This window comes from Thunnus albacares, chromosome 23 (assembly GCF_914725855.1).
Source record: "Thunnus albacares chromosome 23, fThuAlb1.1, whole genome shotgun sequence".
Lineage (NCBI taxonomy): Eukaryota > Metazoa > Chordata > Actinopteri > Scombriformes > Scombridae > Thunnus > Thunnus albacares.
Genome location: NC_058128.1, coordinates 19,076,921 through 19,089,723, shown reverse-complemented (window position 1 = coordinate 19,089,723; position 12,803 = coordinate 19,076,921). Strand labels below are relative to the sequence as shown.

Sequence of the window (12,803 nt, the reverse complement as noted above, 5' to 3'; positions counted from 1 at the left end):
TTAAAAAAAGTACCTTGACATGAGGCCTCTTTGTTGCACTTATCTCTTGTTACAATGATAAATTTGCTTTGTTCTAATGATGAAATGCTGTACTTAAACCAGCATTAATAGTGTTTTTTTTATTTATTTTGTAAACATTGACATATTATCATGTCACACAGCCTTCTTTCTCCATTTCAAATATGTAATTGAGTCAGTGTTGGTATGTATGCAAAGAGGAAAGTGCACATTCCTCTCACTCATCCGATCAACATTTATATCAACCATGAAGTTGTGATGTTTGAGAAAGGCTTATTCACTTGTGTTTAGTCTTTTTGCTCACACAGGTTTTCGGCAATGGGACTTTAATTCCCTGACCTTCTTGACCCTTCAAGAAAAAGGAGTGCACTTCCCCTTTAAAATGTCTTTGTGAGTATTTTTTCCTGCTGTAATGTTAGTCAGTTCAAAAGAAGGTAATGTTTACTTGATTATTGACAACATGTATTTTTTATTGTGCCTCTTGAAGGGGTAAATTAGATTAATATTTTTTGTCACAATACAATTGAATACCATTTTACTCCAAACGAGGGGAGATTAATGTCACCTGGGTTAAAGTGGCACTTATTCCAGAGACCCTCCCTGATTGGCCACAGATAGCAGGTGACAGGGTTTGAAAGGTTTTGGAGGACAGCAAACCGGTTGATCTGTTTTACCCTCTCCAGGAAAAATAGAGGACGGCCAGTGTTTTGTGGACTGTTTTTTCCACTAATTATCTGCAGATGATGAACCTAATGAAATTGATTTTGTTTCTCCTTTTTGGTGGCCAGGCTGAATACATTTTTCTATTCTAAAAAATCAATGCTTCTCACTCACACTACCAACCATCCTCAAGTGCAACATATCACCTTAATGTGTAAAGCTGATGTTGCGAACTTGTTAGCAAACAGTTGCCTATTTACACATCCAGCAGACAGAGAAACATTAGCACTCACCTGGGGGTGAGATACATTGCCATTCAGTTAAGGAGATCCACTGTTATTTTAATTGTAACCATTATCATTTTTATAATTATTCATGTGATAGTCATTTTTACTGTTAGGCCTACTGTTCATATTGCTGTCAGGGGTTTGATGAATACATACATACATATATAATTGCACATCTTGAGACGATTAGAAATGCTGATGAGGCCTATCCCTTACTAATAAAGGACAGTGTATGTCATTCTTCCCTGTGTACATATATTTTATTTGGAATTGATAGCACACAGTTTGTTGTTAGGTTTCATAATTGTATAATCTTCCCAAATTATAGTCTCATTTCACATAACTATATAGTGTACTGTACATTCATGAAACTGGGAGGACACTACAATGTCTTTTGACCTTTTTATTTTGCAGTCGTCACTTGTCAGCTTTGAGCTTGGGAGAGAGAACAACAATGATTAATACATTATGTTACAGTCATGCTTACAGTGTGCATTGAAATCACTTCCCTTTCTAGTTTCAGGATTTCCAGGCCCAGTTGTATCTCTAGGTGTTTGGTGTACAGACATCTGACAGTTTGTGAATTCTGTAAAACACCTGTCAATTAGCACAGCAGGAATTGTGCATAATGTGGATTTCCTTTAGGCAATACTCACTATGTTTCAAGCCTCACTTTTTCAATTATCCTGGATTTCTGAATTCTGCTTTTGTCCAATAGTTCTCTGGAATCATGTTCCTGATCACAAGCAAGTATTGTTAGAAATGAAGACTTTGTGCTTCTGTTTCTAATTCTGTGAGAGTGAAAAGGGAACAGGATGGAATATAACCTGAAGTAACAGGCTGATCTGCTGCTTTTGTGACTACAGTAATCACACCACACTTTATTACTTAAATTTAAGTTGTTTCTCAGCGACAAGGCGACAAGGGCATTCTAAAATGTTGTTATGTAATATCTGTGACTCCTCCGAGGTCACTCAGTGTCATTTTGAATGCTGGAAAGCAGCTTTCAGATGCATCACTTTGCTAACATTTGTTGAAATCATGACACATATGATGTGTAATTTTTGCAAACGCGTTGACACAAATGAAAGCACATCTCTCACCACCAGCCAATCACTTATCATCCAGGAGGTCAATGGCCCTTTTGTTAGATCAGGTTCATACAGCTTTCCATGTTATATTTGTAGAGAAGCACAGTGTTTTGTGTATTTTCTGTATAAAGAGCATAACTGAGTTTGCTGGCCAAAGTTCATGAAGCTTGAGCTGGTACAAAGTGAGGTAAGTAGGTCAGTTTACAGTTTGAAGACTCAAAATCAATCCTAAATCCCCTGAAAAGACAAATAAGAAATAAAAAACCCTGCCCTGCAAACTTTGTGACCTCATTTATAATGTAAAGGTGTTGCAAAATACTCCCAACCTAAAGCACTATTAGATAATATAGAATTTAACAAACTGCTGGGCTCAGGGATACCTTTTATTGGCTTTACAACATATTCTATTGTGCATTGTTACTTGTCTCTATATACTGAATGGTGTATATTTACCTTGCAGGCATAGTGTGTGCAGGTATGAACATCTTGTCGCTGTACTGGACCCATTAATTATCGTTACTGGTATGAATGATCTCAGGGTTTAGCATACATACTTTATTCCACTAACCTGTGTTTAATTCTACAACATTCTGCAAACTACTGAACTATATGACGAGTTTTGCCTGAAATGAGAGATGCAAAGATCCTCAGTTGCTGCTGGTTTGTCCTTTGTGTGAGATGTAATGAAATCTGAAATGTGTTACAGTTTCCTCTGAAGGAAACTGGGCAGAGTGATGACTCGCAACTTAGCTTAGAAAAATGACAGCAGATCTGCAGTCTGGGAAAGATTTTGCAGTGAATGCCTGAAGTTAGATGTGTGTCACTGTGTGTGTGTGTGTGAGAGAGAGAGAGAGAGAGAGAAAGAAAGAAACTATTTGCTGTGTGTGCATTTCTGTCCCCATGACTGCTTCAGCTGAAGCTTATTTTGATCAGTTTTTAAGTGTGTCTCTGTTCATTTGAGCATCAATATACAGGATTTGTGTTTGTGTGTGTACTTGCAGTGAGTGTATGTATCACATGTTTCTACGTGCATGAGTGTATGTGCTGTACGTGTGCACTTCAACAAAGGAGCAGCGGTTTACCACCTTCATCTGTAGTAATAAAGCCTCTGCTGCATGTGAATGAACTTCCTGTATTTCTGCATGAATGTAAGAGCTGAGCTTCCCTCTGGATTTGAACAAAGACATCGTTTCAATACACCCACAGACACACTGCTGGATTAAGTGTTTTTTTTGGAGGGTTCCAGTGCGGGGAGCCAGGAAATAGCCCGGACCTCCATCTGAAAACAGATGGAACCCTCTGAAACCAACAACGTTACTGTTGCAACATCCAGTATTTTATAATTTCTTGGCTCAATTTTCACAACAGATTTTCAATTTTCAAAACTCTTCACAAAAAATGCTATATAGATATATATAATATGTAATTCTATGTAATACATCACACAGAAGGTTTATTAGAGTGTCACAGCAATTCATATGTTTATCACTGATTTTGAATCATTGTAGCATTTTAAAATAAAATGATCATTTGACAATAAGGCTGTCAAACAGGAACTAATATTTAACAAAACAGTCTGCAGTGGCCATTTCCTCAAGATCATACAAATAATAATGAGGGGAAAATTGGAATTTATGCAGAGGTCCATTGAAACACCAAACTTTAGATATTCCAATCACTTGTAAGTTTAATCATCTAAAACATAGTAAGCTAAGTAATACTGTAAACAGTTTACACTATTGTATTGTACTATTGTAACAATTACTCAGTACGTTGCTACATATTGACACATATTGCCTTTTCTATTTCCACTGCTGCCTACTTTTGACATGTATTCCAGTGGTGATGAAGTAAAAAGTAATTATGCTGCTGCTCTCCAGGGAAATGTTAAAATATGGAGAAATGCTTGCAAACACATGTTAAGTACTGAAAGTTGTGCCAATATGAGGTGTCTGGATTCTCAGGACTCTGCACGTGATTTAGTGTTTGCACTTTCTTTATAAGGACAGTATTTTCTGTTTAAAAGTTTAGAGTCAGTTTGGTTCTTGGCATTCGGAGTTTTGCACACTGAAAAATGTGGAAACTCAGCCAAAGCCATCGTAAAATATTGTGCCATGTGTGGAAGGCAAAGTCAGCTGACCGAGGCTGAGAAACTAATGATAACTTCCGAGTTTCATTTTGGTTTGTTTAGCTTGATTTTGTCCAATTCTAGGCTAATTATGGTTGAAACAGAAGTCACATGACTGACAAGCAGCTTGTTTATGAGACAGCATTCTATTTCCTGCCAATCTGTTGGTTGTCGATCCAAAACAAATCTGAGTCTAACACTTTTATGTACACCCTTCTCTGTTGTGACATTTTGTTCAGCTTTCCAAGATATTCTTTCTACCCATAATCCCTCCTGTTTTTGGATTATTCCCTCTGATTACATAATTGTACATTCTCACCTTTCACACAGCATCATTAGTGCTTTGACATACAAAGTGAACTTTGACATACAAAGTGAACAAAGATTCATCAGATAAGTTAAGCAGTAAATAAACACATCTAAACACTGATAATGCATGTGTGTATGTTTCTGTGTCTGAAGGTTGAAAGGAAATGAAAAACAAAAGTGTCATTATTATACAAGTCATTTCTGAGTTTATTGCTATTAAACTGATCAGAACAAGATCCTAAAACAGCATCCATTCACTCATCATCAAACAGTTAAAATCATATCAACAGACACAAGAAAATTAACACTTTGACAAATTTATAAGGCAATATAAGCTCAAGGCCTCTGTTAGTGTTTATTGACAAGTACCACAGTCAACCCAGGTGATTTCTACATTTCTGCTTAAATATCACTTTCATTAAAATCTCTCTTCTCACTCTGCCTCTCTCTCTCTCTCACTCACTCACTCTATAAAAATACTCATTTTTGTCCTAATTAACATGCCACAAATCATCTTTTTCAAGCCTGTCTATCTGTGCGGCTAACATCCCTTTCTGTTAAGGTTTTGGTGTTATTTCAACTGCATTTTGCCCTGTAAAATACTGTAAAGCAAGTAGCAGGAGGTGAGATAACTGATGTTTTCTAGTTAAATAACAGTTCCTGTCTTTATGTTGTTGGTGAGAACAACACGCTCTATATTATATTTCTAAAATACTACTACTTGCTCATCTCTGCAGACATTTTCCTCTTCTTTGATATATCCTGCAAGACACAGCCCAGCTCCCAGTAATCTAGAGATTACATTCTTCCACTACGAAAGAAAATTAGAAATTGTAGGATACAAACAATTAGATGACAAGATCTTTTTTTTCTGTACTCAGCTTCAATTAAAAGGAAGCCTAAAATGTTTTCTATGCTAATGTAAAAGACCTGTTGCTTCATACCCAGCAACTATATCAATCTGCTCTCATTTCAGCTCAGGGATTAGCAGTGATGTAGACGTAGATTTAAGCACGTCCATGGTGACCTCACAGTGAAATCCTCTCTCCTTGCACCAGGCGACCTCGGACAGCCCAGGTATCCTGCAGGAGCAAAAGAGTTAAAGGGTCAGTTCACCAAAAACAAACTGTATGGATTTTCTTGTCTGCAGTAGCCAAATATTAGAACTAATGGTTTCAGTGCTTTTCATGTAATTTGCATTAAACAGATATTCCAGCAATTTAGTATTTCACTTTCATAAACTTGCAAGAAACACATTTTAAAAAGGAATGGTCGAAATAGAAGCAGCAGAGGCCTAGATATTCAAGTTCAAGTTCCAGAAACACTGCATCCTACATTTCCCATAATGCAACGCAATAACATCTTTCTTTAGACTCCCTATGCCTTATAAATGCCCACTTCTTTCAAATCCTGCAACACCACCACTTTGTAATTCTGGCTTTCTGTTAAGTTTTAAGTCTAAAGATAAATTGAAAAATAACCCTGATGACATCATCAGGGTTAATTTTTCAAATTTTGGAAAACTCTCTCCAGAGCCGTGTAAGATGTTATAAAACTGTTTTCACAGGCAAGTGAGTAGGACTCCTCGTGACAAGTAAACTGAACTTCATGTGTAAAATCACTGGGAGTGCACCTTTAATGTCTTACTTTTCTTTCTAATTATTACTCACAAGTGTTTCAGTAAAATAATTTTTTTGATGCAACAATTACTTCCATGTCACATGGTAAGTATTAATATGAACATGACCTTTAAAAATGAAGGAGTTTAAAAGGTTTCAACAAAATCACATATTGCATATTAATGCAAATTGGCAAAACATGACACTTCATGCTATGTTTTTTCACTGTTTACATTTGCTCATCGAATGTGATAAGTTAGCCAATTACCAAGTTAGCCAAATTACTTTTAATTGTGTTCTAAAGATTCATTATTATGAGAGTCTTGCTTTGCTTGATTTCAGTTCTATGTATGATAATGGCTTGTATCAACACTGAAGTCACATGCTGCTGTGTTTCTGCTGAATTAGGCTCCAGGCTCGCAACTACAATATGCTTGTTTCTTTGCGAAGGCTGACCACAAAGTAAATGTAGCTCATGACAGGGACATATAATGGGATATTTTATTACACTCCTCCTCACAAACTGTATCTCCTGCTTGTAAACAATAACAAAATACTGTATAAACTGGTGATGTTATTAGTGCTGCCAGACATTAGTTATAACATGCCACTGCAATTTTACCCCTTCATAAATATCTGTTCAGCTACAAAGATGACTCATTTTCACATTGGTGTACATCACGAACATGTACATTATCTCCTTAAGATGTTGGTGAACATCAGGTGGATCACTGGGAGCAGAGTGTACCCTGCAAAATGAGTAAAATGGCACCATATACAGATTCTGAGGTGGCTGCCAGGGTAGCGACTACTTAGCCCACACATAGATGATTACATCTAACAGCTAAACCTGTGTCTAATTTTGTATCCAACACAACTTTAAGGGTTCAGTTTGTTATTGCTGCTCTCTGCTCTCTCATCGCACTAAGCTTTAAAGTACATTCCTACAGGGAGTGATTCGAGATTAGACAGCAAATATCAACACTGTGCATGCTTGCATTCATTTTTATAAATCTATTTTACGGGAACTGCTATAAAAATAGTAAAGCATATGACTTTTGTGAGTCATCAGTGCTCACTGTCATGCCAACAGTTCCATTTTATCAGCCACCTCCATCTATCTGTAGCCTCTGATTCTAGGCTTAAAGTGTACTCCTGCAAGAACGGACACATTTAGAAACTACAAGCCAAATATCAACAACTTACATGCTGTTCATTCTCATAATTATTGTACATCCAGTCGTGTATGATTGAGTGTACACTTATACAAAAATCAAAACTTAACCAAACAGTATCACACACTTAAAACCTTTTCCATGTCATCCATGTTGTTACGGTAACTGTAATAGAGAATGTTTAAAAAGATGAATGAGATGTGAATTTTAAATGTCTCACCTGGAAGGCAATTTCACTGCCGATAGCGTACTTCCTGGCTGCGATCTCCTGCACCTCCTTCTCGATATTTTCCTGCGTGGTTCCCTTCACGTTGATGTAATAACAGTCAGCGCCTGCATAGTGGCAGGAGATAGCCTGAAACACACACACACACACACACACACACAGTTTAGGTGAGAGTGACTCTCCTCAACATGAAGCCTTTTCATATTCAGCCACTTTGGTGAGTTCTTCTAACCAGAGAAGCTACTTTAAATCTTGAATCAAAGTGTTATTGGTTTTAATAATTCTATTTCTAATCGTTTCAATCTTTCTATTTTCTTCTGAGTTTTCAGCAAGTTTGCTTCAAAAAATATCGGGACACTGGGTGGATTATGGGTAATGTAGTACCTTGCGGAAGCCCTTTGTCTGGTTCATGCCAGAGCCGTGGATCAGCAGCGGGTGGAAGAAGACCGTGTCACCCTTCTCCATCTCTAGGTGCACCCTGGGGTGCTGCGGGTTGTATCCACGTATTCCGTGGTACATCTTGTTCACCCCACCCTGAAGGACACACACAGTGCAGAGGCAGTGCTTGTGTGTGTGTGTAACTCATTGCAAGTGTAATCATGTTTCCTGTAGATTTTCTTGACTGTGTGTTTGTACCTCCCACTCAGGGTAGTCGTGCTCCTGCAGCGTGCTGGTGTGTGTTCCCGGCAGCACGACCAGGCAGCCGTTCTGCCTGGTCACTTTCTCCATCGCTGTCCAAGAGCAGACAATCCGGTCGGCTGGTCGGAACGGGAAGTAATGCAGATCCTGATGCATCGGGTGACGGGACGTCTTCTTACCTGAAACAGCAGGAGACAGAAATCTCATAACAGCTGAACCTGGTTTAAAAAAACTAAAGAAACACTGTTGTGTGTGGCGTTTTTTCTTTTCAAATATGTGGGGAATCTTTGTCTTGTTCTTTGTAATCGCTTCATACCTGCATCAGGAGGTTTGTTGATCAGCATGGTGTGCATGGCCATGATATTGGGTCCAGTAAAACACTCCACATACTTCAGGATCTGACATAGAATCAGTTCAGTGTTCAGGCTTAAATCATTTCATACTTAAGTAGCTTTGCAGATACAAATCTCTTGATGACATCAGGTTTTGTTTGTAGAATTTTATTCATCTCTATGTTTTTGATACTAACTTTGAAAATAAACTGATAGAAGGTTTGGAAAAAAAAAGTTTGAAGCCCACAGAGTAAAATAAGTGACTTGTGTGTCTTGTTGTACCTGCGGTAAGGAGCAGTACCGGAATAGTTCAGGATCCTCCTGGAAGTCCTGGAGTTTGGAGACCGCTTTCTGATCTGGAACAAACTCTGACTTAACGATCGCCACATCCCTCATCACCACCAGACCAGGAACCTTCACTTCCTGGCGACAGATCCGTTCAAACTCCTTCCTGAAGAACGAACATGGAGCCCATTCAGCATCTCACAATTGTAAGGCACTTTGTGTAGCAATATATAAAAGTAGTCTATCTGCAGGTTTTTACAAAAGTTCATTGTTGCACTGTGGAGTCATAGGTTTACTTTTTAAGAGTAACTTTGACACAAAGATACAAAAATAGTAGTATGGAATTTCTGAATCTCAGTTACAAACAGTGTGTTTTTATGTTTATACGCTGGGGTAAACGAAAAAAATCTTTGCAGTTGTCAAAGTTACTGATCTCACCTAAACATGTCAATGTCCTCCTCAGACACCAGATTCTTGATGAGAATGAAGCCATTTTCCTCATAGAAGTGTCGCTGTTCTGGGGTCAGCAGGTCGTTATCAAAAGTGTATCTACCAGAAAACACACAACAATATCACCATGTTATCTACTTTCATTGTTAGTTGGAAAGAAAAGCTATTGTAGACAGGAAATTATTGATAGATCGTGTGCTTGTGAATGTTGCATTCAAGTCACTTTGGATTTACAGTAAATTCAAGCTGATGAGTAAGAAAAAAACAGTCACTACCACCTGGTGGTGATAACAGGAAGGACATATGAGACTTTTTCTGGAACTTTTAAACAACCTTAAAGGTAGGCTTGTTTTGTTGTTGTCCTCTGAATAAATGAAACTGAATGCACCACCAGCTGCTAATACACAGATGCACACATACAGTAGAGTGCAGGAAAGTAGGTCATTATGGGACGTGACTGAAGGCAGCACTGGAGAAACTGTGTCAAAGGGGGAATGACTAACACCGATTGCATAATTGTGCATAAGAAAACCTTTAGACTGAGGCAACTGTTGAGGCTGCAAAAATCTATTGGAGTTACAAAATCAACTAAAACTGAAGGTTTTAGCTGAAGCTTACCTCAGCTTGTGTGGGTGACTGTAGGTGAAGGTTTGGGCAGAAGTTGGTGCAGCCGCCTGAAGGAGTTAAGTCAAGGAGGAAGGCAGGAAGCAGTAAATATGCTGAGTGAAATGTACAATTTCCACAAGTTTGGTAAAAAATCCAATCACGACTCTCTTTAAGATTTTTGCGTGGGATTGATACATGGCCAGAACTAAACTCTGAGATGCATTACTCCCTTACATTTCTCCCAAAATCCAACAAGTAGCCTTAATAAGCCCATTTACAATATATCTACACTTTTTTTTTTTTTTTTACACTTTTCCCAAGGTGCACTTTGGTTTACAGTGGTCTGTTTAAGTAAAACTGTATCCCAACACCCAACTGTAAAAATACTCTATTACAAGTAAAAGTCCTGCAATCAAAATTTTGCTTAAGTTAACATACAGAAGTATTAGCAACACAATGTATTTAAAGTATCCAAAATAAAAACACTTGTTATGCTCATTATAGCCCCTTTCAGACTATTATATAAAATATTAGTATTTTTCATTTTCCACTACATTTCAGAGGGAAATACTTTACTGTGCTATATTTTTCTGACATCTAGTTACCGTCATCACTTTACACAAGATTTTACATACAAAACATATAATCTTCTTATAAAATGATGCACTGTTATACATTGAACTACCAAATACTGTAGTACGTCAAGTACCATCTACAACATTAGCAGCTCCTTACATGTTCATGCATCAATAATGATAATAATCCAATAATATAAGTACCATGCATGAGTGAATGTACTCAGTTACTTTTCATCACTGATAGGCTACTTTGTTCATGTGTAGGATCAACATCAACTCAACTTTGTTAAACCTGCATTAATGCTGCATGAAAAAACAGCACGAAAAGAGAAAAGCAAAACACAGAAAGTGTTCTGATTTAATTAATTTACTGGTTATTAATAGTCTTTCAAATCGTATGGAAGCCGAGAACATCCGTGCTTGCAATTATTACTTTATTACCGTTATCTCGACATAACAAAGCTCGTTTTCTCGTGATAACAGGTTAATTGATCTCGTTACTGTATTGTACTGTATAGCAATCAAAGAATGGGCTCCATCAGTATAATACAGAAGCTGCACATGTGACAGCTGTGTATCTAATATGTACTGTATATGTAATATGTCACATATGTGAATCTTCTGTAAACTGCTTTAGCAACAACATGTTTTTTTCATGCCAATAAAGCTCTTTGAATATCGACCTTTTGTTTTCTCGAGATAACGGCATTAAAAAACATAATTGCAAGCACGGCCGTTCTCCACTTCCGTACTTTTGAGTGCTAGAAGAAATTCATTAATTACGCATTTATAAACCTATTTACTCGCCTACATTATATCTCTCTATCTGTCCTCCAGGAGGCCTGTTGTCCACCGCGAGACCCCGGCCTGGCACAGCCGAGCTGCCCACCGCTCAGTGTGCAGCATACGGCTACCGGATCAGCCTGTTCCGCTCTGTCAGGCAGAGCTGTTATAACATAGCGGAAAATAGCGGAATAAAAGGATACGATCACAGCGGGTGGTCGATCAAGATGATTGATCAGCAGTCTGAGTCTCTCCGCAGCCCGTGACATTTTCCAGTCAGTTAGTGATCCGGTGATCCCGGTAAACACGGAAAACTATCCCTGACTGGGGCAAAGGGTAATGTTACAGTGATGATAACACACACCCCCTTTCCACTGTCAGTTTCATACAGGTCTGTACAGCCCGACTATTCTGAGGAAAGCGCCTATATCATCCAGTATGTTTCATTCACAGTAGTCTTCTATTGTGCAGAAAGATCTAGTAAAACTAGCTTAGGATTTAAATACCTGTAGCACAGGAGACATGAACACCACAGTATGTTAAAAGGTAAATTTATGCCCACATCACAACAAAAACCTGTTGTATCCACACTATACTGAAGAGATAGTCCCAACAAAAAAGTGCATGGGACAGTTTCTGGAAAAAGATGTTGACGTTAACTTAGTAAAAAAAAAAAAAAACAAAAAAAACAACAACCCCAAAACAGTATTTCTTCTTCATTTGAGCAGAATAAATTAATTTCCATTCACCTTCCTTTGTTGGTTGGCAGCAGACATGTTAGAAACCTGCTAAAATAATACCCAAAATATCTCCATGCAGACCTAAATGAGAAAATATGTTGTTGTTTTTTCTGTTTTAGGTGAACTGACCCTTTACACATCAAAATTATTAGGAGGAAATACTTAAAGGAAAATTCAATATTTTATTGCTATAATTAAGTTTATTCAAATTATTTAGATAATTGTATTTATTCAGATTTACGCACAATTTGTATTATCAATGTTCAATAATATTTTTGTGTAATATTAAAATTCTGTTCCTGCAGTTTTTATCCAGCAGGTGGCGCCACAAAATCAATAATAAACTTATTGGCTATTGTCTAAGCTGTTAATTTCTCTTTTCACGCCTATTAATGTTCACCTGTCGCCCTGAAAACACTTGTTTGCTTGACTATTTATTTTGTATATGTAGAGAATGAGTTTCCTGTCTGCCTTCCAGCTGACTAGAGTTGCCTAGCATTGGAGTGGAACTAAATGTACTTTCATATTAAATTAGATATTGATTGATTGATTGATTGAATGATTGATAAATTTCATTTGAGTGAGGATAACACAATAAAGCCGAAAGGCTTATTTCCATTGTGGTCCCTTTGGGCAGTGGTTCTCAAACTTTTTCACGTCAAGGACCCCTAAATTGACACAAATTAGACCACGAACCCCCATCTGATAAGATTTTTGCTTTTAGATCTTTTATGACAGAAAATTTATGAAGCATGTGACCAAAATAGTCATACATTCTGTCATTGTGTTGATTATGGATGTAATTATAGTGAAAATAAATTATTCCCCTTTTTGCTGGGGACCCCTGGAATCACCTCAAGGACTCCTGGGGGTCTCT

At 37.6% G+C, this 12,803-nt stretch overlaps 1 protein-coding gene across 1 annotated transcript; it reads right to left on the bottom strand.

Annotated features, from left to right (window-relative positions):
* Positions 1 to 4,673: 4,673 nt before the first annotated feature.
* phyh (phytanoyl-CoA 2-hydroxylase) lies at positions 4,674 to 11,539 on the bottom strand. Its single transcript, XM_044343893.1, has 9 exons — positions 11,390 to 11,539; positions 9,838 to 9,893; positions 9,208 to 9,318; positions 8,767 to 8,935; positions 8,469 to 8,550; positions 8,150 to 8,331; positions 7,898 to 8,047; positions 7,508 to 7,642; positions 4,674 to 5,575 (listed from the first exon to the last, which is right to left on the bottom strand). The coding sequence occupies exons 1-9, from the start codon at positions 11,453 to 11,455 to the stop codon at positions 5,522 to 5,524; spliced, it is 1,005 nt and encodes a 334-aa protein (XP_044199828.1). The 5' UTR covers positions 11,456 to 11,539; the 3' UTR covers positions 4,674 to 5,521.
* Positions 11,540 to 12,803: the final 1,264 nt, after the last annotated feature.

Coding starts and splice junctions, on each gene's coding strand:
- phyh (XM_044343893.1), bottom strand. CDS start 11,455: ATGTCACGGGCTGCGGAGAGACTCAGACTGCTGATCAATCATCTTGAT. Junction 8,048..8,149: donor ACGACTACCCTGAGTGGGAG/GTACAAACACAC, acceptor TGTGTCCTTCAG/GGTGGGGTGAACAAGATGTA. Junction 5,576..7,507: donor GCAGTGAAATTGCCTTCCAG/GTGAGACATTTA, acceptor TTGCTCCTGCAG/GATACCTGGGCTGTCCGAGG.